We start from the raw sequence: 25,556 nt of genomic DNA, 5'->3' as shown, positions 1-25,556 counted from the left end.
CACTGCCCCTTTTCAACTCCCACCCTCAGTGACGCCTAAATCAGTTTTCCAAGTGACCCCTTTTTTGAGTCACATTGCTACAAGTCTGTAAAGCAAAACTACCTAAGCTAAAAGACCTGTTGACGCACGTAGCTTGCGTTCTTGGTTTCATTTCTGAATGTTTCCTCTTCTTGCTTTCATAGGAAAGTAGAGTCCTGACCCAGGTGGGAAGAAGGAGCCCTCTCAGGTGTCTTCCATGGTTCCCATTACTTTTCAAACGCTGTCCTTCATCCTGGCCAGATTCCACACTCTGCTCTCACCCAAACCTCCCCATGGAGCCACACCTTGTTTCTTCAGCATTCTTGAAGCTTCCTGCCTCTGTGGCTTTGCTCACACTCTCCTCCCTCCCAATATGTCTCTCCCTCCTCCTCCTTGTCCATCCACATCCCACTCATTCTTTGGAACCTTCCTCATTTCCCATCCTCTCTCCTGGGCTGGCTACGTGGGTCCACCGTGCTGCCTTCTCTCTGAACCCCCACAGCACCTACACTTGGTGCTACATAGTAGAGCACTGTCTATTTTGCCTTCTTTCCTTTCTTGAGGGAGAAAACATCATTCCAGAAATCCTTAAATCTCTGATAGTCCCGGCAGCATGCTTTGGACAGGGCAGGTGCTCCATAAATGTTGGATGATTTTATAGTAGGTGCTCAATAAAATATATATACCACCTCACAGACAGTTTTGCATATTTCAACTCAGCAGATGCTCACCACAACTTGTAAGAGAAATTAGTTCACCCCCTATTTTCAAAAGGGGAAACTGAAAACTCAGAAGTTAAGTGACTCACTCAAGGTAAAACAGACAGGTCTCTTGATGCCATAGTGTGTGCTTTGGTTAAGACCTTGAGCCTTGGAGTCTGACACTCAGACTGGGCATTGCTGCTTAGGAGACCTTGGACTCTTCCTTATTCTCTTGGAGACTCAATTTACCTATCTAAAGAATGGGGATAATAATAGTACCTCACCACTTCAGAGGGTGGTTGTGTTCTATGGTGTCATACATGCATGTAGCACATGGTTAATGCTAACTCCATATTAGTTACAATATTATTTATTATTTTGATTCATCAGACTGCTTCCCCATCGACAACTTGTTGACCACACGGTGGACAATCAGCAAATATTTGAATATGCGGGTTAAAGAATCATTTGGTTTTTATCCTCAATTGTCTCCTGAATAATTTTCCCAACTGCAATCAGGTCATCTTCTTAGTGATCAACAACATTATTCTGCCCTCACCCAACCCCCATTCCTGCCCCCGCCTGCTGACCCAGAAGAGCCAAATGAGGAAACCAGTGTTGCTTCTGGCCAGAACTTGTTGGAAATTGGAGGAATTCAACTGTTATTTACTGTGCCTGTAAATCAGCTGGAGAAATCCCAGACTGTTGGAAAGACAGAGGGTTTGTAAACTAGGAAGAGAAGAGCTGCTGAGGGTGTACCGGCTCCCAGGGGCTCGGCAGAGCCACAGCTCCACACGGCTCCACGCTCCACGAAGCTTACAAAACGAAGTTAATCCCTCCTTTTTCCAGGGAAATAAGTTCCAGAGACACGGGGGTATGGGCCAATGGAAAGTGAGTTTAGAGAGAATGTCCTTAATAAATTCCCCAATGGGAAGCAGTTTTACTTTCCCTCTGTCTCTCAGGGCACTAGACCAACCACTCACTGGGAAAACAAGTGTTGGTGCCAGAGCCTTCTGTGGGTTCCAAGACTGCTTTTCCAGACTCAGGTACTTGAATCCTTGTGCTTGCAGCTCAGGGGTCATTCTGTGCATACTCTGGGAGTTTGGGACTGTCTTAATGGGATCAGGTGACAGTGATTCATAGGTCATTGGGCTAGGATGTACCCACCTTGCTGGCTCACTTTTCTCCTCCCTGGGAGCTGGTTATTCTCAGCCACAGATTACTTTCCCCTCTCAATTTATTACAGCTATTTTGAGAAAGTTGGTAGGCAGGGGAGCCTGTGAAGTAGGAAAGCCACCAAGGGACAGGTGAGTGCCTCCTACCTCCAGGGGACATGTGTGGGACTATGCTCTTCCAGCTTGCCCCCTCCACTGGTCTCCTCCTTGCCTTCTCAGTTAGCCAGCCCACTGGGGAGCAAGCAAATTAATGGCCAAATAAATGCATAGATTGCTTGAGAAATAAAAATAACACACATTAAACCTCATTGGAATGACTTTAAATTATCCTAGAGCCAGAGACCTTCAGAGCTGGAAGCTGAGCCCGGCCATGTTTGCCCTGCTCACAGCAGAAATGCCCCACCCGCTCCGGGGGAAGGGTGAATTTTATGGGCAGGTGGCCATGATCTGAACCACAGCCTATTGGTTGCCCTGTGCCAAGATGCCCCGTCTATTGCTGATTGGATGGGAAAGGACAACTGTGCCAAGAGCGCGTTTACAGGCTGGCTTAGCCCAATGAGCTGATCTGGTGCTAGAACTTTGGTAAGGATGATAATGACCAACTGGAATAATTGCATTTTTTTTTTTCTCTCTGGAGACCTGAGACCTACAGAGAGCCTTGGAGAGTGGGAACAGAAATGGAAAGACAAGCAGGAAAGCAACAGGGGTCGGGAAAGCTGACAGCAGAGCAAGGCTCGGTGGGCTCCCACTGCTCAGCGGTGAGGAGGAGAGAGGGTGTTGGGCCCTCACCAACCCCCTAGTTCCCACGCTGGGTGCCAGTCTCAGGCTTCTGGATATCTGCCTCCTGCATTTCCATACCAACCCTCAGAAGGAGCCACCTTTGTGAGACAACCTGAGCGGGTCCTTCTTATTTCCAACCCAAACGAGTTAATAAAGAATTCACATGGCCTGCTTTACAGATGAGGGAATTGAGGCTAGGAGCCCCTGGGTTGCCCCCCAGTTTACAGAATCAGCACCTGAGTCTGCGAAGGAATCCAGTTTCCTTATTTGGGAAGTCTGCTTTCAGAGGGTGCGGTTTCAGGCACAGGAGTGGAGGGGAGGGGCATGGGGTGGGGGCATGGAGTGGGGAAAACAGTGACAGAGTCAAGGAAGGGGAGAGGAAGGTTGGTTTCCAGTTAGAGTGGGGGGCAGGAGAGGGGACGTGGGGTTCAGTCATTCAAACTTTTTGTCTTGTTGTTATAACTAAAATCCAGTTTGTAAACGGTAAGAGCTGAGTTCTGAATTTGCCCATGGGTCAGGTTCCTCAGGAAGCTTCTGGGAGTGGAGACGGCATCTCTTCTGTTCTTGTCTGCCTTCCTAGACTGTGCCCAAAGGAAAAGTGGTTTAGGAAGGGGCTGGAATGAGTAGCAATTTCCCCCTAAACCAAACCTATTTACCTGTCGTGTGCTCTAAAGGCAACTCCAGGCTGGTTTTGGGCTAATGTCTAACACAAAATCGAGTCGAGACCCTGTTGCCCATACCCCAACATTTAGCAGAAACAGAGCTTATGGGGAGTTCTCTTGGTCCCATGAGAAATGCTGACAGGAAAGGCGTTATTTTGAGAGGCTGCGGACCTAGGAAGAGAATCCTCAGGGCCGGACTTTGTACCGGATGCAATGACCCTTAAACAAGGTTTATAGCTCACACTTTTTCTCCTCACAGGTCCATGGACCCGGTACGGATTGCGGTTGTGGGGGCAGGCGTGGTGGGGCTCTCTACTGCCATGTGCGTTTCCAAACTGGTGCCCCGCTGCTCCATTACTGTCATTTCGGACAAGTTCAGTCCTGATACCACAAGTGACGTGGCAGCTGGAATGCTTATACCTCATGTTTATCCAAGTAAGAGGGATTTTAGCTCCTCTGTCAGATATGATTCCTCAGTCAGAATTCTGTTGACAGAGACAGTTGGATATGCATGTAACTTAATGTTCACTTTTTAGAAAAAAAAATCTTTTTAAATGTTTATTTATTTTTGAGAGAGACAGAGCACTAACGGGGGAGGGGCAGAGAGAGCCAGAGACACAGGATCCAAAGCAGGCTCCAAGCTGTCAGCACAGAGCCCGACGTGGGGCTCAAACTCACAAACCGTGAGATCAGGACCTGAGCCAGACGCTTAACCGACTGAGCCACCCAGGCGTCCCCTTAGTGTTCACTTTTAACATCGTACTGGTTCATCTGTTAGGAAATGCTCAATTATGCTGTAAGGCAAACACAACCTCCAAATCCTAGCAGCCTAAAAAGCAAAGGTTCGATTCTTGCTGGGACCGCATGTCAACTGAGCATCGGCAAGGGCTCTGCTCATCATACGTGATGGGGCAGCCACTGTCTTGGATGTCATCAGTACCTGTGCCTGAGGGGAAAGCAGCTCTGGGGAGGTCTCACCTCAGCTGGCTCTGGCCAGGATGCAACTTTCATTACTTCTGATGGCCGGTCATTGGCCAGCACGAGTCACATGCTCCCACCCCTCAGAATGTGGCCAAGAAGTGCAATCCTATAAGGCTCCCAGAAGGCAGACAGTCAGAAGGATTTGGTGAACCGCTCTCATGACTACCATATCTGGTAACTCTAAGTCTTTCCACTGATACCAGTAATGACCACAAGGTCAGAAATTACTTGTAATGGGACTAAAATTATCCACACTTCTCAGCTGGTAGACAAACAATCAGTCAGTATGTATTTGGGCCTAAAGATGCATTGATTGTTTTTTTTAATGTTTATTTAATTTTGGGATGGGGAGAGAGAGAGAGAGCACAAGCGGGAGGGGCAGAGACGGGGACAGAGGATCTGCAGCGGGCTCTGTGAGCTGGATGCGAGGTTTGAACTCACGAAGCACGAGATCATGACGTGAGGCAAAGTGGGATGCTCAACCTACTGAGCCACCCATGTGCCCCTGCATTGAGTTTTTAAAACATGGTCACACATCCTTTCCAGCTGTATTCTTCTTGTGAAATGGAATAGAATAGAATAGAATAGAATAGAATAGGAGGAGGGAAACAGCATTAAATAAAAACCCAAATCACTTTGCAGTCAATGAGGTTTATACTCACTGTCTCCACTTCCTCATTCCCATGCTTTTATTCCCCTTTAATTTTAGCTTTTGTTTTCTTTTCATCAAAGTTACACATGCACAGGATTAAGCACAGGAACCTGGCGTGTTTGCAGAATGCTAGTTCACACTTCCTGGGCACCTTTCTTGTGACCAGAGTTCTTATGTCCATTGTCCAGGAACCCCTTTGCTTGCATCAGGCCTGGGTGAGTGGTTAGAAGGCTGCATGATAGTCATGGAATCGTCTTCAAAGAAAGAGGCTCGTCTAAGAGTTCCTCCAGGCCATTGGGGCCCCAGCTCACCCTTTGGCTAGGTGGTTGGGGCCCCTGGATCAGAGAGTGTTACTCTCTGGTGCTTCCAGATAAGGACTTTAGTCTTCTCTTTGGGCTTGTTTCAGACCAGCCTCAGTGATAACAGTGATATCTTCTGTGCTCATAAATATCAGTACCGTATGGGGACCATACCTATCCGATAGGGTTGCTGCGACGATTAAATATATTTATACATGTAAAGCATTTAGCACAGTGCCTGGGACATAGTAAGTGCTGTATCAGCAATTGCTATTTTTACCACTACTCCAGCTACAGCTTTCTTTTACCAGCACTTGAACATAGAGTAGATCACCAGGCTTCTGGCTCTATCCACTGCTGAACTGGAACTGTCCATTCTTTTGGGATGACTCCTACAGCATGTGAGCCGCAGCCAATATTTTGTTTCTAAAGTCTGAAATGGCAACAAGGGGATGCGTTTCAATACAGCCCCATACACTGGCTTAGATTGTTGGGGTATAATCCAATGTGAGGTCTAATTTAGCTCATTTTGCAGCTTATTATTTCTTCCTTATTTCTAAACCAGTGGCCCAGTCTTCAATTTTGGAATACAGTGTTGAGTTCACATGGGCACGTGTTTAAAGATGACAGCACAGATCCACTATTAAATATTTATTGGCACTTTAACAAGTGAATTGTTACAAAACCCTGCTATTGAAATGCCCTCATTGACTTGGGGACTTGGTCTGGGGGAGAAGGATGTCTCCAGGGGCCTTTTCATCTCTACTGTGAACTCTAGGAACATCTCTCCAAGCAGAGCTTACCCAGTGTCCTCTCTGCCTCAGTTCCTTCACCTCCTCTCTGGCTCCCCCCATAGCAGCCCCTTGGGATTTTCATTCCCCAGTCCTTCGTTTGACCCTGGATTCTCCCTCATGACCCTTCCATAGGGATTGGATGGCCAAGTTCTTCACCCCATTTGGATTTGTCTGCCTGTCCAGATTATGCTTGTTTTCTGTGCCTACACTGGACACTATTATTTTGGGGCTTGAACCATGACCCTTCTTTCAACCCTGACCCTTATTTCCTCTCCGATAAGTCTGCACCCTTCCAGAAGCTGGATGTGGGTCCAGCCTCTTGTGCTCTGGCAGGGATGCCTGGGTGACAGGAGCACTGATCCACAGGACTCTGCCAGAAAGGTGTGCCTCGTGTGGTCCCTGCATGTTCTAGTGACCTGGGGAATGCTACTCTATGCTATTGCATGATTCCACAGAGTGGAAGGGGATGGACACAATGGCAGCCTTGGATGGGACTGCAGGGAGTCCTTCCTGAGGAGCTCGGCTCCACAATGCAGACCTTGTCTCCTTGTATCAGAGGGTGAGCAATCTGGGCTTTCTCTTGATGTTCAGTTATTCTCTGTTCTGGTTGACCTGGGCCCCACAGATCTTCCCTTATCACCCACCATATTTTCAGGACCCATGAGAGAAGTTCTGGGTTCTTTCTCCTATCATCTCAACTGTGTGGCCAGCTGGATACCTCGGCCATGAATTCACTTCTGCTCAGATTGGTTATGAACCTGTCAAGGTCTGGAAAATATCTAATGCCAAAGACTACCTTCCAGATGGCTCATATGTCAGATTTTGTCCTGATCGGCCATTTTACCCTCTGATGATTAATCTTTACCTGAACAGAAGTCAACAGCATGTGTCAGCATTCAAAACTCAGGTTGCTGATAGATTCTCCACTATAATGTGGTACCTTATCTAAATGTTCTTCTCTGCCTCTTTATTTTCTCCCGGCTTCTAGGAAGGAGATTGTCTGAAGCATAGTTATCATCATCACTTCCTTTCTGTTCTGCTTTGTTCCCCCCCCCCCCCCCCCCCCCCGCCCTGATTACAGACACACCCATTCCCACGCTGAAGCAGTGGTTTCGAGAGACCTTTGATCACCTGTTTGCAATCGCCAATTCTGCAGAAGCTGAAGATGCTGGTGTTCATCTGGTATCTGGGTAAGAGAGGATATCTGAAGTTATTTTAGAATTCAGAATGATCTTAACAGACTTTAAAATTCAACATAAAATTGGGGCGCCTGGGTGGCTCAGTCGGTTAAGCAGCCGACTTCGGCTCAGGTCGTGATCTCACGGTCCATGAGTTCGAGCCCCGCGTCAGGCTCTGTGCTGACCGCTCAGAGCCTGGAGCCTGTTTCAGATTCTGTGTCTCCCTCTCTCTCTGATCCTCCCCCGTTCATGCTCTGTCTCAAAAATAAATAAACGTTTAAAAAAAATTCAACATAAAATATTGTTGGGTACTGCTGTGAGCAGAGTGCTGAATTCAATGCAGGAGGATTTTGAAAAACATTTTCAGCTTTACTCCAAAGAACTCAAGAAAGACAAGTTATTAGTATAGTAATTGTATATTACATATCAGTATATATAGCATTCGACTTTTAAACAACGATTACAGTGTCTCATCACCAATACTAGTGTGAGTTTCCTCAAAGATTTTGCAGTGATTTGCAAATACGGCTAAAAAAACATGCAGCAGGCAAACACTGAGCATCGGGATGATGTGGCTGATGGAAAGCCAACAGGTGTGATATTGAAGAATGAGACATCCCCAAAAAGTAAATGTTGTAGGTCACTAAAGTGACCTTTGAGGTGCCATTTAGGAACTATATTTCTGAAATGGTTAAGGCACTTCTATTTGATTCTTAATATGTGATTTCAGGGGACATGCATAATTAAATGAAAGAGTTAAAAAATCCTATTTGAGGGGCGCTTGGGTGGCTCAGTTGGTTAAGCGTCCGACTTCGGCTCAGGTCATGATCTCATGGTCTGTGAGTTTGAGCCCCGCGTCAGGCTCTGTGCTGACAGCTCAGAGCCTGGAGCCTGTTTCAGATTCTGTGTCTCCTTCTCTCTCTGCCCCTCCCCTGTTCACGCTCTGTCTCTCTCTGTCTCAAAAATAAATAAACGTTAAAAAAAAAATTTTAAAAAAATCCTATTTGACATTTCTGGCACAAACCAGCACTTAGAATATGACAATATCTTTCTTTATCTTCTTTTAAAAAATATTTATTTTTGAGAGAGAAAGAGCATAAACGGGGGAGTGGCAGAGAGAGAGAGGGAGAGAGAGAACCTCAAGCAGGTTCTGTGCTGTCAGTGCAGAGCCCAATGCAGGGCTTGATCTCACGAACCATGAAATCATGACCTGAGCCAAAATCAAGAGTTGGACGTTTAACAACCCAGGTGCCCCTCTTTCTTTATCTTCTTAAAAAAAGATTACTAACCCTTCTATCACTTTTAGTTTATGACATAACACGTATGTCATCTGTGTTACCCCACGTGCTAACACAGTAATGCCCTATACCTTTCTGAAGAGCAGAGGGATGTTTGCTTTTTACTAAGTTCTCACAACCACTGCATCCTTTGTACTGTATAAAAAAACCTGTCCTCTCTCCTCCTTTGTGATCAGGCTGTCTGCTTACATTTCTGGTAGGAAACACACCTGCAGCAGGCAGGTTTCTATCCTTTTCCTCTTCTTGCCCTCCCTCACCGTCATTAATGGTGTTGACATCACTAATTTCCCCCAGTCTATACCCAAAGTAGCAACTTTTACTTCTCCATCTTCTGAGGATGAATTGATACTATAACTGTCCCCAGATCCAGCCGATGAGTCACAGAGAAAAATTGTCCTTATTGATTTATGGCCACACTTCATTTTTGCTCAAAACCAATTAACTCACAAACGTTGTCTCTAAGTAATTTTTGAAAACAGATGTGTCTAAAATTCAAATGTCCTTTCAAGACTAAGATTTTGCCACCATTAAGGATATTAAAAAGAATATACTTTAAGCTAGGCTAAAAGAGAGTTATTTATTGCACTCACATGAATGATTTTTCTCCCATTTGCTTCCAAAAAGACAATTTGAATCAGTCAAATGAAGACAAGGGCCTGCACCTCTTTGGCATAAGTGTATAGCCTTATTCATCTGTTCGTCTATACATTTCTTCAAAACAATTTATTCAGCATTCACCTGTATCAGGTACTCTCTTAGATATTGGTGATATAGTGACGAGCAATTTAGCACATACTGTTTGGCATATGGTAAATGCTTAATAAATGTATGTTGAGTGAATTTTTAAGAAAAGAAGACACGGACCTGTTCTCATACAGCTTATGGTCTGTAAGGAATGTCCTAAACGTAACTAGCTGCAAAAGACACGAGTTACCAAGGGAAGCGTACAGGGTACTATGGAAGAATATACTTGGAGAATAAACTTGCTCGGAGGAGTTATGAGAAGCAACCTGGAGCAAAGTGACATTTCAGCAGAGACCATCCGGATGAGTGTAGGTTAACGTGGTGACATTATAGAGGTGAAGGGGACAGAGACAGGGCCGGGGACACAGGAGGCAAACCATTCCAGGTAGAGAGAGCAGCATAGGCATAGACGTGAGTCGAGGGCGACTGTGGTGTGTTGGAGATACTGGAGGTCATCCAGATTGATGGGAAGCCATTGAGGGATTTTACACATTGAAGTAACTGATCATGTTTACATGTCAAAAATATGCCTACAGTGGGGAGAACAGGTATGTGGAGAGAGAGATGGTGGTGCAATAGATTAGGTGTTGGCAGTGGGGACAGAGAGGAGACGGACTTGAGAGAAGCCTGAGAGGAAAGCTGATAGGGCTTGAGACTTGGTGGTTGATGGCATGTGGGCTTGTGGGGAGAGAGAAAGTCACTGTAGGTCTGGGTCTGGTTCGGGAGCTCAGGAGAGAGAGAGGAGGGCTGGAGGTGGGGCCCCCTGTTTGGTCTATAGGTGATGGTGAAGATATGGAAGGGGAAATCTAGCCCAGGGAGAGTGCACGGAATGAGACAGTGAGAAGGCTCTCATGGAGCCCCACAGCAAACATTTATACTTTCGCCGGGGACTGCTTTGAATAAATTACTTAGAGGTATATGAATTCTGGTGTGTTAATGACCACATCATTAACAACCACATACAGCATTCAGGTGATTTTCCTTGCTCTTTTAGAGCAGCCATGATTTATAACACTTACTCCGATTGATGAAAACAACCCAATACTTACAAATCCAAACATATGCCCAGCAGCTATCGGCAGCACTATTCGGGCTTGTTAACAACCAATATCATTCCAGCCTCACCCATTCCAGCCATGCTGGTGGCCTAACAGTAATGGGGTTCCTCCTGACAACCCAGTTTTTCTTACCAACAGTGTGAGGTGATGACCCACATCTTAACCGAAAATTCACACTTAACTCATAATTCACAACTTAACTCGTAATTCACACTCCTGCCTCCTGTACACCCACCACTGCTCACTGTAATTTAGATGTTTTGTTCAGAATTGAGGCCAACCTTTAAACTTTTGATGGATGCTTACAATTTATGTGAAATGTTATACGAAACACAAAAAACCTTCATCAAAAATGCATAGTCATAAGTAAATAAAATCTGAGCAACAGATTTTTAGGAAAAAAAAGAATTAAATTAAAATTTTAGAACACAACTTTTTAAGTGTCTTATTCTCCCCAATCGTGACTATTTTATTTATTTTTTATATTTTTTTAATGTTTATTTATTTTTGGCAGAGAGAGAGAGACAGAGCATGAGCGGGGGAGGGGCAGAGAGTGAGGGAGACACAGAATCCAAAGCAGGCTCCAGGCTCTGAGCTGTCAGTACAGAGCCCAATGCGGGGCTCGAACTCACAGACTTCGAGATCGTGACCTGAGCCAAAGTCGGACACTCAACTGACTGAGCCACCCAGGTGCCCCACCAATCGTGAATATTTTAAAGTGTTCACTTATTTATTTTTGAGAGAGAGAGGGAGTGCATGAGTGTGGGAAGGGCAGAGAGAGAATCCCAAGCAGGCTCTGTGCTGTCACTGTAGAGCCCGACGTGGGGCTCAAACTCACAACCAGTGAGATCATGACCTGAGCTGAAAGCAAGAGTCGGATGCTGAGCCACCCAAACCCCCCCTTGAATATTTTAAATTTAGCTGCTGAATTATCTGAACCCAAGGGAATGGAAGAAGAGATCTTTTTCTTTTCTTTTTTTTAACGTTTATTTATTTTTGAGACAGAGAGAGACAGAGCATGAATGGGGGAGGGTCAGAGAGAGAAGGAGACAGAGAATCCGAAACAGGCTCCAGGCTCTGAGCAGTCAGCACAGAGCCTGATGCGGGGCTCGAACTCACGGACCACGAGATCATGACCTGAGCCGAAGTCGGACGCTTAACCGACTGAGCCACCCAGGCGCCCCGATCTTTTTCTTTTTATGGGTATAGGAAGTGTGTTTTAAAAATGCTTTAGAGAACGTCTTGCAGGGTTCACCGGAAATGTGTTATTTCACAAAATTTCAGGAAATTTTCCCACTTATGTATTTGAGTTGGCAGATATTTCAGAGCATTCCTGCTGAAGAAGTGCCATTCTGGGCTGATGTGGTTCTGGGGTTTCGAAAGATGACCAAGGCTGAACTGAAGAAATTCCCCCAGCATGTGTTTGGTCACGCCTTCACGACTCTGAAATGTGAAAGCCCTGCCTACCTCCCATGGTTGGAGAAGAGGTCAGTTGAAATGGCTCTTTGCTGCTTCCTTTATCCTTCATAGCATAGCCATAAATAATTGCATAGCTACTCACAAAATATAGATGGAAAATTCCCTGTGGTTCCTCAGAGCTCTTTTGCATTGTGTCTTGTTGCTCACAACGGCTAGGGTTTTGTCAAACAATCTGAAGACAGTGCTATGTCCGAAGGAGTAAGTCATACCACGCTGGTAGTAACACACCCATCTTCTTCATCTAGTGCTTGATGCGTGATTCTTCTTTGTCATGCATGATTTGGTTCCCTGCCCACCAGTAAAACCCACTTTATTGAAACAGTGTCTTAGTTTCCTCATTTGTAAACTGGAGAAGTTTGGGGAGTATGCTTCCAGCTATAAAATTATATGATTTGCTCCAGTTCTTTGGATGGAGAATCTTAAGCTTATTATAAATTGTTTTTTGAATTTTTTTTCTCAATGGTGATTAAGAAAATGGCTTCGTTATTTTCTTTGTTATAAATAAGATCTCTAAACCTGAGAGGTCTTAGCTTATCTAAATCAGGTAATTGCTTCCTCACCAAGTCCAGTCCAAAATACCTTGAACTTGTATTTTGGCTTGGTTTTCAGGACTTTCTGATTCCAGTTAGTTAGGAAATGCATCAAGAGCATCTTTATTTGAGATGTATCAATAAATCTCTCTTTAGTTTAGTCTGGAAATTGTAAGCATATTGAGGGTTGTAAAACATTGGCCCTTTCAATCCCCAAATGTATGTATTTGGTAGGTAAATAGGGGCAATGTGAACTATTGTGTAAACATTGGAAGAGTGACTTGAGGCAAGCAGTGGCCATGATAATTGGTCCCAGATGTGGGCTGTAAGGTAATTGATTCAGACAATTCATTAATCCCACAATTCTGTGTTGAACACCTACGTCTGAACTTGGCACTGTGTTAGAAGCTGGTCAAAAAAGAAGGATAAAAATATGATCACTTTTCTTAAGGAATTCACAGTCTAATGGCGGTCATGGGGTGTATGTATGCGTATGTGTGTGTATGCATGTGTTTGTTTATATACGTTAATTAACAATCACAGTAACACACATGATATGGGGTTGTACCGATTTTGAGGGTGGATTGGGATCACAGAGGAGGCAGGCTGCATCTATTAGGCACATGTCAGGAGCACCATGATACATTTTTGTAGCCTTATGAGTGCTCTTCTCATTTTTATCTATTAGCAATTTATATGGGACATTCTCCTTTTGTAAGTTTCAGTTTTCATAAAACCCACACTCTTATGCTTTGTTCACTGGGCCCTAAAGCACAGTTGCATGCCAACCTCGAACCTAGACATCAGCCGATACTCAAGCATTTTGAGCTATCACGGGATGAAGTTGCCCATCAGTCAACATTCAAGTTTCAGCAGCAACACGGTCTTTCCCTCAGTGGCAATACCGTGTAGTTTTCACTTTTGTCCTTATAGTATAAAAACGACTGGAAATAGGAAATTGGAAGTGTTAATGCTAGTGATTTAAGATGGAGGTATCATATACTTTATCTTAATTAAATTCGGATAAGGGGAATTATTAGCTGCCATAAGGGGCAGCGCTTTACTCTCATTATGGTACATAATTCTGTTTGATTACAATAAAAAATGGAAGAACATGTACAAAATGTTGGGTATAAAAAGGTGTCATTACAGAGTTTTATAATTTGAGGCTAAACTTTCATTATTACTCCCAAGTCTATTGTTTGGCTCCCTCATCTTGGACTTTTTTCTCCATGTTCAGGAAGGTCTATAGAAAACCTGGATGGATCCCTGTGGTCTTTGGAAGATCAGACAGAATCAGGGAAGGGAGGATCCTGCAGAGTGTTCCGCACCACAGAGACTATCAAGGGCTTCCCCTTGGCTTCCCTGTGTGGAAATGGCTGGGGATCAGGCATGATGATGGACATAGAGACAAGGAAAGTGGATGAATGAGCTCTTATAATGCTTTATGCAGATGCCTAACATTTTCTTTATCATTTTCTCTCTCTCTGTCTCATATATATGTATATACATATATGTGTGTGTGTGTGTGTGTGTGTGTGTGTGTATTCCCCCCCCCAGAACGATTTAAGAGTAAATTGCAGACATGATGCCCCATGATTTCTAAATATTACCATGTGTATTTTCTAGGAACAAGGATGCTCTTTTACATAAATAGAGAGGTATGATAAAAATCTAGATATTTATACTGATACTGTAGTCTATGGATCTTATTCATATGTTGCCCAAAAAGGACCCAATTAGGTCCTTTATATAGATATATTTGGTCCATGATCCAATTTGTAGTCACACATTACATTGGTTGTCATGTCTCCAGTCTGTAGTCTGTCTTTGTCTCTTATGACCTTTACAGCTTTGAAGAGCACAGACCAATTTCTCTGGAGAATTCAGTTGGGGTTTGTCTGACGTTTCCTCATGATCAAATTGAGGTTACACATTTTGGTGGAACCCCGTAGAAGGAACGTTGAATCCTTAGTGCATCGTAGTAGGAGACACGTGGTGTTGGTTTGTCCCCTTCCAGTGATGTTAACTTTGATCACCCAGCCTGCCAGTTATCTCTAATGTGAAGTTACAACTTTTTTCCTTTGTAATTACTAAATGCTTTGTCAAGATACACCTTGAGGCTGTGTAAATATTCTGCTCCTACTAGTTTTAGCATACATTCATGATTCTTGCCTCAATCATTACTATAATGTTTGCCAAGTGATAATTTCTTTAAAAATTTTTTCTTGGGGCGCCTGGGTGGCTCGGTCGGTTAAGCGTCTGACTTCAGCTCAGGTCATGATCTCACAGACCGTGAGTTCGAGCCCCGCATCAGGCTCTGGGCTGATGGCTCAGAGTCTGGAGCCTGCTTCTGATTCTGTGTCTCCCTCTCTGTCTGCCCCTCCCCCGTTCATGCTCTGTCTCTCTCTGTCTCAAAAATAAACGTATAAAAAAAAAATTAAAAAAAATTTTTTTTTCTTAACATAATTTTTTTTGAGAGAGAGAGAGAGAGAGAGAGAGTGAGCAGGGGAGGGGCAGAGGGATGGGTTCTCAGCTCATGGGCTGGAAGTGAAGGAGGAGGACTCTGGCTGGGTGCTCCCCGTGGCCCCACATACTCATTTCTCATGCACAGCCGGAGAAGGGCCAGAGTGGGGTCCTCTAAGTGGCCCAGTGGAAGGAATGTACAGCTCAGGTTAGCCAGGATCATGTTTAAGTCCTAGAAATAGTCTTGAGCTTACAGTAATCGTATGCATATGTTTGCGTGTACATGTGTGTGTGCACGTAGTTTCTCCTGTTTTTTCAAAGAAGCATTGGCTATAAAGTCTAGACAGAAAACTGAAACAGAAATTCTTCCTGGAAGAGAGCATACATTGCTTTCATGAATAGTAGAGAAGGTTCTTGGAAGATGGGGAGTTATGATGGGGCAGAGAGGGAGCCTGAGGGCCCAGGGCACCTGAGTAGGTGGTATTGCTGTGGGAGGGGGCAGAGGCAGGGAAGCCAGCATCACCCCCAGTGTACATGTTCCTTCTCTGAGGGGTCTTCGTAAGTCTTGCAGTTTGCCTGGGGCTGCCCTGAGCAGTGGGAAGCTTCCCCCTGGGTGGGGGAGGGGCATCCCCAGGAAGACTGTGAGGGCCAATCCCCAGCATGGCCACCATCCCAGCTGCCCTCCCACTCTGGTTGAGAATAAATGTGTTAGCTCTGCAGACCACCCTCAACCACTTTCACAGGAAAACAAATATTATCTGAACGATTTGTTCTGCCTGCTTCTAAAGTTATCACCTGGAAAACAGGACCCTGTTTCCATAATAACGTTATTTTCAGGCCTAATCTCTAACTGTGGGATGAAGACCTGGGAAAAATCCTGCTACCTTCTCATTAGTCGGAAGCCTGGTGTCAGCGTTTTACTCTACTTAAAATAACCCCGAGTCAGTGGTACTTTGTGCCAGTGGGAGCCACCTCCTGACAGCAATGCCATTGGCCTGATGACCAGTCAGCTGGGGTTCGTGTCTTGGAGCACGTTGCTTCCTGTCTGTTTTTAGGTGACAGTCAGGGAGAAGAGGCCTGAGGGGCTGCTCCTGTCCTGGGGAGGTCTTTTTCAGTCCATTTCTTGGATATACACATCCACCATGATAGTGGGCTGGGACGTGATTGCCTCAGACAGACAGTGTATACACGCCTTTGTCCCACCAACCCTCCCGTCCCAGCTTCTGTGCCCCTGAACCTTCCTCTTCCTCCTGGCCCCCAAAGCAGGGCCTGCGCAGATAGCACACAGGGTCTCCTCTCTGTGGAAATTAGCTGTCTTCTCTTCTCTCAGGGCCTGGCATCTGGCCAGAGGGCCAACATGGGGGAAGAAGAGAGCCACATGTCCCTTGTTCTCCTGAGTGAGGCTTTGTGGGGCAGGGACTCCTCTACACCTAAAGCAAGGCTTTCAGGCAAGGATTTCAAGCCAGGTGGGAGGCAGGGCAGCATTGTGGTGAGGGGGTGGGACCCCCAGGGTTCATTCTGTGGGCTGTCACCTGCTCTTCTCCATCAGGGTGAAGCCAGCTGGGGAGCCACACAATCCCTGCTTGTTCCTCACCCCCGGGGTCTGTTGTATTGCCTCCTACGCCCCTTCTGCACAATGTGAGTGTTCAGCCTACAGTGTTCTGACTCAAAAACAGGCATTTCACTCAGTAAGCCACACAAAAATGTCTCCAACCTAAGCTCGATCCTTCTGAAATCATATAAATTTCCAGGAAAGGGAAAAAAAATGTTTTTAACCACAAATCAAATCTTCAGCTTTTTTTCAAAGAACAGAAGGGATCATCTCACTCTCAAAAAAAGAAACAATGCCCAATAATATCCAGAACAAACAAAAGAATAAAAACCCCTCAGAGGTTTAATCAGCCATGCAGATCATGTTTTATATCCTCAGCCAGTGGAGTCATATTCTGCTGCTTTTTACTTGCCCCTTCCAGGAAATGAATCATAGAGGCAATAATTCAACTGAGACTGCTCTTCGCCAGACATTCTACCTAAATAAATCATCCCAGCAAGACCAGGCTCATCCTGTCTTTGACAACATCCAGAAAGCTGGGTGCCTCATTTCAGTGCCAGGGGCCCTGTAACTCGGGTGCATTTCTTTCTCAGGAGGCCATGCTTTATCCTTTGGTCTTGATAAGGCCCACACTGACCACAGCACTCACCACACTGAGCTTCTCTCTCTGTACTTCCTTCCCACTGGTCTAATAAGGCCTCGCTGTTACTTTCCCTGTCTCCCATCTCCTTAGCTTTGTTCTCCCACTTGGCCTGATTCACAGCAGTGCCTCTGAAAGAAACTCATGTGGCTCTCCCTGCAGTTGGACAGAAATATGGATTGTACATCAGGAACATGACAGATAACCCTGTCTTATAAATGCCCAACTTGCAAAGGTGCCTTGCTGTGCACAGCAGCCCCCTCGTCCCCAGGACTAACACACACCTTGCTGCTGGAGCATGGCCATCCTTCGCCAGGCCTCTAGTTGTTTCTGCCCCCCCACCCCTCCTGGCATCTGCCAGCTCTAACCAGAGGAGCCGGGGGCAAATGATGGTCCTGGACACAGGTCGAATGTGAGCACCCCATTTTCTGCCCAGGTATGCAAGGATAAAGTGGGAGGGTACCAGTCAGGAAGGTGCAAAATGCTGGTATTTATTTCTTCTGATGATGGCAATAAGGTTAGCCAGAAATAGATGGAGGCTGTGCGCTAGCCTTAGGAGCCTCCACTGGGCCTTCAGTAGCTGCCCCAAGGTGGCTACACAGGTGAACTTGTTCCCCAAAACCTCACCTGCTGGTCTGACTCAGGGTACACAGCTGCTCCCCTCCAGGACCACCCTGCCCACAGAAACACTGAGGCACCTCCACACCCCCTTCCCCAAAGGGACCAGAGGCTACTCTACCCCTGAATGGAACTTAGAGCCATCAATACAAGTTTGTGGAGTAGTCAAAGTGAGGATAGCTATTCCGAGAAGTGGGGAATAGAATGCACTTGGTTTTATTGGAATAGGCATTGCAAGGAAATGAGTGAGGAATGTGGTCATCAGGGGAGATCATGTTGTTAGGTCAAAATCAGACTATATATAAAAATACAAGAAATGCCATGTATTCTTCACTCAGATTCCCCAAATCTTATACTTAACATATCTGCTTTATCCTTTTTCCTCTAAATATATACTTTTTCCCTGAACCATTTGAGAGTAAGCTGCAGATGTGATGCCCCTTTACCCCAAATACTGAATATGTATTTCTTAAACTCATGGTCAGTCTCTTGTATCACTAAAGTCAACTCATCAGAATGAGGGCATTATCTTAACACAGGTATATTTCTTTTCTTTTCTTCTAATTTCTTCTCTTTTCTTCTCATTTCTTCTCTTTTCCCTTTATTTGTTTCAGGAATAGAATTTAGTGATTCATCACTTATATATAACACCTATCACTCATCACAAGTACCCTTCTTAATACCCATTACCCATTTAGCCCATCCCCCTACTGAGCAACCCTCAGTTTGTTCTCTATAGTTAAGAGTCTCTTATGGTTTGCCTCCCTCTCTGTTTTTATCTTATTTTATTTTTCCTTCAACATGGGTACATTTCTGAAATCTACAGACCTTATTTGGATTTTGCCAATTGTCCCAATAATATACATTGCAGCAAAAGAAAATCCAAGATCATATGTTGCAAATATATATATTATGGATATAAATATTCATGAGAAGCAAGTGACTAGGTTCAGCCCACATTCAAAGAGAGGGGCATTAGGCTTCAGCCTTGAAGGGTTCAAAGAATTTGTGGATATATTTTGAAAACATCACCATTGACCTTCTGAGTACAAATTGTTTACATTCCTATCACATGCAAAGTATGCATATATATGTAAGCATATATATGTACATTTAAAATCTAACTCTTGTAAGCTATTTTAGGTATAGCTACATCAAGTATCACTATGAAGAAGAGTAGACTTTTTCTATGAATCTGTGTGCATAGTTCTATTTGCCAAATGAGATTTTCTTTTCTTTTTTTAAAAATATAATTTATCGTCAAGTTAGCTAACATACAGTGTATACGGTGTGCTCTTGGTTTTGGGAGTAGATTCCCATGATTCATCGCTTACATACAACACACGGTGCTCATCCCAACAAGTGCCCTCCTCAATGCCCATCACTCATTTTTCCCTCCCCTCACTGCCCACCCCATCAACCCTCAATTTGTTGTCTGTATTTAAGAGTCTCTTATGGGCTTGCCAAGAGGGCTTTCCCCCAATGTCTTCTGTTAAGTTTTTCAAGTTCCACGTATGAGTGAAAACATGATATCTGTCTTTCTCTGACTGACTTATTTCACTTAGCATAATACTCTCCAGTTCCATCTATGTTGCTGCAAATGGCAGGATTTTATTCTTTCTTATTGTCAAGTAGTATTCCATTGTATATATAAACCACATCTTCTTTATTCATTCATCAGTTGATGGACATTTGGGCTCTTTCCATGATTTGGCTATTGTTGAAAGTGCTGCTATAAACATTGGGGCCAAATGAGATTTTAAATTAGGTTTCCTTTTTATCTTATTTTCGAATAGATTGAGCATAGTTAATTTTCTGATCATTGTCATTAAGGTGTCATGATTCAGTCTTGAAGCAAGGATTACTTTTATTATTATTATTATTATTATTATTTATTTTTATATTTGAGAGAGAACGTGTGAGCAGGGGAGAGGGGCAGAGGGAGAGACAGAGAGAGAGAGAGAGAGAGAGAGAGAGAGAGAGAATTCTAAGCAGGTTCTATGCTCAGCGAGGAGCCTGACATGGGGCTCCATCCCATGCCCCTGGGATCATGACCTGAGCTGAAGTCAAGAGTCAGATGCTCAACTGACTGAACCACCCAGGTGCCCCAAGGATTAATTTTTTTTAATTGACTGCATCTAATAATTCATACATAATACATAACCAAGTGCTTCTCAAAGCCAGCCCCCCACCATGTTCTTGGCCACCATCCTCTCCCAGCCTCCCTGCATCTCTCCACATCTTTAGCAATGTCTTCCTAGCTCTTCACTCTTTCTCTCCACTCCAAGGCATCCTCACATCAGTGATGCAAAAACTCAATGCTCTTTTCCTCATTCTAATGAACTTTGAACTATAGCAGCCATGGGGAGAATTGTCTTCTTTCCAGCTCTGACCCTGGGGTTCCACTGCATGGCAGTCCTGCTCAGGCTCAACCCTCATCAGTTCTCCTCAAAATCAGCGCCCCCAGGCTCTGGTCCTCAGGCTCAGGCTCTTGTGCCTTGGTGAGGATGTTCCAGCCAGTCTGAGGAACCAGCTGGGGAACAGACACTGAGTCATCCCCTCTTCCCTCCTCTCTCCTTGGTGGGGACCAATTTTCCAAAAGCAGTCTGGTTTGCAGAGAAGTAGCCTGGCTTTCATGCAGAAATTGTGGACCCTCTCACCCCAAAGTCATCTTGGACCCTTAGAAGAGGGTTTTTACTTTGTATTTGTGTAATCCACAGACCTATTTGGATAACATTCCCAGAATAAAGGTACAAGCTATTAAAATGTTACCAAAGGAGTGTTAAAATGTCTACCTTTGGCAAGCGCTTAGAAATTTTAAATGACAAAAAGAGTGTTTTCCCCAGTTTCTACTCATTAGGATTTCCCCCCAAATTTAGGGTGTGTCAGCGGGTGAATTCCAGGTATGCATGGGTTCCAGGGCAGTATCTTGGCTCTGCTGCACCCCTCGTTCTGTCCCTGTTGGGCTGCACCCCACATCCTGCCCTGCCCTCCCACTCCCTGCAGCCCTGCTGCCCAATCCTGCTGTCAAACCAGCCCCATCCCTCATTCTAGAGCCCTTGTGTACCCCATTTCCCCCAGTGGGTCTCCACGCTGAACCCCCACTTCCCTATTTCGTGCTGCCCAGGATTTCTCTCTTATATGGCTTAGGCTGCGGCAGGCAATGGGAGGTGGGGTGTAGGAATGCCTCTAGTCCCAAGAGAAGGGAGAGGGTGAGAGGACTCCCCTTTTCTCCTGGGATGTGGAGTGTGTGTGTGTGTGTGTGTGAGTGTATGAAGAAGCACTTAGTGGAACCCCCATCCCTCTCAGGGCCACACCTACTCAAATTCCCTCTTGCTGACACACCCAGAGAGTTAAGGAAGGGCTCCAAAGACAACCATCCCCCAGGTTTGTTGGACAAGCTGACTTTTAGGCTTGGTGAAAATGGGCACTCTTGGGTTTTAGCGTGATGACCAGAAGACATTGGTCTGGGGCTATTTAGTGAGCACAACTTCTTGAGTCCCCCATCCCCCATTTCCTCATGGGAGGTTGGGACAAGGCATTCTCCCAATCTAGAATGAGGTCTTGTTCAGTTTCAGGAAGCCCTACGGGGAACGTCATCAAGTTGATATCCCCGACCATGTCATCCAAAACCTCCAGAATAACTACCTCATATGGTTGTAGAAGTGCTTGGTTTAACATCCAGCTTCCATGTAAGGTTTCCTCCTACACCCCGGTGCCCCCTGATACATTGCCCATGGGGTACACAATAATGACTGGGCATCGCCACATGGTTGTATTGCAGCAGTACAAGGATGCCAGGTTCTGGCACATTCCATAAGTTCCCTCCTGGGGTGCAGACCTGTGAGGTATGCAGCACAGCAAGCCTTCCAGGGCCTTCCCACAGCCCGGCTGCTATGATCATTTCAGAAGTAGAAAGTGGACTTTCATCAGTAGCGACCAGCAGGGGCCCCTTGAAAAGGAAAAGAAAGATATCTGCATGTGTTGAATTCTTTTTTTTTTTTTAAGTTTTATTTATTGAGAGAGAGAGAGAGAATGAGCAGGGGAGGGGCAGAGAGAGGGAAAGAGAGAGATTCTCAAGCAGGCTCCACACTGCCAACATGGAGCCCAATGTCGGGCTTGAATTCACAAATCATGAGATCATGATCTGAGCCAAAATCAAGAGTTGAATGCTCAACCGACCGAGCCACCCAGGCACCCCTGAATGTGTTGAATTCTTACAGAATTTTTATAAAAACCCATGGTCTCAGCATTCTTATCCCTAGGTGATAGTTGAAGAAACAAGTTCAGTTCAGTCATGCCCCAAGGCTGGTAAAATTCCTTTATTTCTGTGAATTAGGAGAATAATTCTGAGTTCTAACTAGAAGAGTTGGAACACAGAACATCATGTTCAACTTTCAACACGGGGAATCTCCAATCTGTTAAAAGCAAAGCCAACATAGTGTTCAAATAATAACCAATGTAAAACATTTTTTCGAGGTCCAAATGTCATTCTTACAAGCTGTTAAGCCATTGGATGCCAGTGATAGATGGGTGTGGAAAATAGGCATACCCCTATGTGAGCTACTGGCTCTTGCATTTTATAGGAACATAGCAACTACAGCCTTCCCCCCATTAGAAAAGATTACTGAGGAACCACAGTGCGTTATGGGCTGCAGCAGGCATTTTCCAAATGGTATCTCATTTCATTTTCACAAGCACCCTATGAAGTCAGTATTGTCTCCAAATTACAGATGGAAGATTAAAAGTCCACAGAAGTTAAAGAACTTGACCAAGGTCTTATGATTGGTAAAGGATAGAGCCCTCCTAAACTCTTTTTAAGGGACTTTTCTTGGGGTGGCTCAGCTGCTTGAACACCAACTTCAGCTCAGGTCATGATCTCATAGTTTGTGGGTTCAAGCCCCGTATCGGGCTCTGTGCTGACAGCTCTTAGTCTGGAGCCTGCTTCAGATTGAGTGTCTCCCTTTCTCTCTGCCCCTCCCCTGCTTGTGCTCCCTGTCTCTCTCTCTCTCTCTCCCTCAAAAATAAACATAAAAAAAAGACTTTTCTTCATATTCACTGTTTTAAAGAATGTAAACACACGGCAATATGTTAGTGTCACCACAAAATTCATAGGTGAATATATTAAAACTAATGCCATTGAACTATATACCTAAAAATGGTCAATGGAGTGAGTTTTATGTTATGTGTATTTTACCACAATTAAAAAAAAAGATTTACAGGGCCTAGATAAGCCATTTATTTTTATTATCAATATACTTGGTCCAAAATAACATTATTAACCATAACTGTCAATCCATGAGCTGCAAATACTTTGCGTTCCTCTCATGCTATCATCCCAGTGGTAGACATAAAAAAGTGACTGCTGTCCCAAACAGCTAGTTAGGGAGACCAGAGTTACAAAGGAACATGCAAGAGTTAACAATATGACACAAAATGTCTAAGGCTACAGATTTAGGCACTAAATATGACACAAAAAAGATATGCTCAGGGATTTAAATGACTGATTAAATTAGCATTTATTTAGCATCTAGTATGACATAGGAACTTTATAAAACATAAAAAGGACAAGACATTTCTTTTGTTTTGAATTTCTGAAACAGGTTTTTATTTAGGTTGGAGTTTAGGAATCCCCAGTTTGGGATGTGAGGTAGTTGATGGCTGGAATTTGGCCTGTTTGGGCCCTGGATGTGCTCATGATCTTGTGCATCATTTCCTGTGAGGGGCAGCACAGGAAGCTGCTAAGGCTTCCCTGATGGTCCCTCTCTTTCTTCCAAGGTTAAAAGGCAGTGGGGTCCTGATACTCACCCGACGAATAGGAGACCTGTGGGAGCTTCATCCATCCTTCGACGTCGTGGTCAACTGCTCAGGCCTTGGAAGCAGACAGCTTGCACAAGACTCGGAGATGTTCCCCGTGCGGGGCCAAGTGCTCAACGTTCGGGCTCCCTGGGTGAAGCATTTTATCCGAGATGGGAGTGGGCTGACATATATTTATCCCGGCACATCCAATGTAATCCTGGGTGGAACTAGGCAACAAGGAGACTGGAATCTGTCCCCAGATGCAGAAATTAGCAGAGGTATTTTTTCCCGGTGTTGTGCTCTTGAGCCCTCCCTCCAGGGAGCCTGCGACATAAGGGAGAAGGTAGGCTTAAGGCCCTTCAGGCCTGCAGGTGTGCGGCTGCAGACAGAGTTCCTCGCCCAGGACGGCCGGAGGCTGCCCGTGGTCCACCACTACGGCCACGGGAGCGGGGGCATCTCCGTGCACTGGGGCACTGCTCTGGAGGCAGCCAGGCTGGTGAGTGAGTGTGTCCAAGCCCCCAGGACCCCCACTCCCAAGTCAAACCTGTAGGTGACATGACATGACGGCAAATGGCCCCAGACACTATGGATCGAAACACAATTTAAGCACCAGAATGGATTCCAATAACTTTTCCACTGCATGAAAAGTTAATGAGGTCTATCTTTGTTTTCAAAATTAGAAATGATGCAATATGAATCAGTAGCCTGAGACTGGTACTCATCTGTAGAACTAGACTCAAGTCTAGTGCTAATGACATAGAGCATAAAGTTCTATTTTTGTTAAAAAGACTTGTTACAGAATAAGATTTCTCTCAGACCTGGCGTTCAAAGATCTGTGCTAATTTTCATGGATGCTGGAAGCTGTAGGGATGTTGAAATTTTGGGGGCTAATAAATCCCCAGGAAGAGACAATGTACGGAAAACACCTAACTCACTGTTGCAAAGCCGCCCATGATGTTTGTAGGTTGCGCTCAAGTGAGCATTATAATCCCTCTAAATAAAACACACAGTGATCGTGTGGCACAGGCTTATTCCATTTAATGGCAGACAAAGCATGATTCCTGCCAGTACCCGAGGCAGCCTCTTCCACCCCTCAGCTGGTCATGATGCTTAGAAGACAGGGATCAAGTTACCTATGGACATGCCATCAACCCAACGGCTGCCTGGGGTCAGTCACCTAAGGGTCGTACTCTCCATTACCACAAATGATGGAGCGCTAGCTTGTTGTGTGGTTGACTTTGCCTAAGCGTTTTTGAAGATTGAATAGCAGGTGCAGCCAGAGAGCTAATTAGCTGATTAGGATGGAACAATCGTTCTGAATGAAATATATCCAGAGTTTTCCGCAGGTTGTTAAAAAACAAAAACAAAAACAACTACTGGGGAGGAGGGGCCATGTGTCATGATCAGATGAATTTGGGAATTGCTGATATAAATCAATCTAGCCTGATTTCTTGACTCCGGCCTGCTCAGAGGCTCTAATCTGTTCACGTGTATTGTGGACGGTCAGGAGGGTTTTGGCTTTAGTGAATGGTAAAGGAGGAGCTCCTCACTGAGGTAAGGAAGCTTTGGAGAATTGTACGGAACTTTAATTTTAATTTTGGCAGGAGATGGCTTGTGCTTAGTGATAATAATTCTCGTTTGGACATCCCAGGGGGGGGGGTGGGGGAGATATGGGGTTGGCAATGAGAAGGTGGGGAAGAGAAAGTCCCCAGCAGAGCTCCATTTGATTGTTTTGTTCATTGAGCTTCTGCATATGATTTTCTCTAGGAGAACATTCTGCTGGTAAAAAGAAAGAGGGAGAGACAGAGAGACAAGGAGAGAGAGACAAGGGGATGAGAAAGAGAGAGAGAGAGATCTTAACTTCCTTTGCGGTATTAAAAATTCTCCCTTCAGTGTGCTTCTTCCCCATAGATTTCCACCAGGGGGTGATATTGTATCAGAATCAGGTAAATTGGTAAATTTGAAAATTTAGAAATGACTAGAAATTTAAAAAAAAAAAAAAAATAGAGACCAGCCTGTGTGGAGTGAGCGTGTGATTCTTTTAAGGTTTTGGAGTTTACATGCCCCAGATGTAACTGTTTCTGTTTAAAGTGTTTGAGAGACGTACAAGCGTAGACACAGTTAAGAGCACG

The 25,556-nt window shown here is 44.8% G+C and overlaps 1 protein-coding gene across 1 annotated transcript; it reads left to right on the top strand.

The window, feature by feature from the left end:
- The first annotated feature begins 1,693 nt into the window (after positions 1-1,693).
- Positions 1,694-24,797, top strand: DDO (D-aspartate oxidase). The gene is made up of 5 exons (XM_049654163.1): positions 1,694-1,765; positions 3,596-3,771; positions 7,144-7,252; positions 11,651-11,827; positions 23,404-24,797. The coding sequence occupies exons 2-5, from the start codon at positions 3,600-3,602 to the stop codon at positions 23,972-23,974; spliced, it is 1,029 nt and encodes a 342-aa protein (XP_049510120.1). The 5' UTR covers positions 1,694-1,765; positions 3,596-3,599; the 3' UTR covers positions 23,975-24,797.
- The last annotated feature ends 759 nt before the right edge of the window (positions 24,798-25,556 follow it).

The sequence above is a fragment of the Panthera uncia genome, assembly GCF_023721935.1.
Source record: "Panthera uncia isolate 11264 chromosome B2 unlocalized genomic scaffold, Puncia_PCG_1.0 HiC_scaffold_24, whole genome shotgun sequence".
Classification (NCBI taxonomy): Eukaryota; Metazoa; Chordata; class Mammalia; order Carnivora; family Felidae; genus Panthera; species Panthera uncia.
This window is presented reverse-complemented; position numbering and strand designations above follow the sequence as displayed.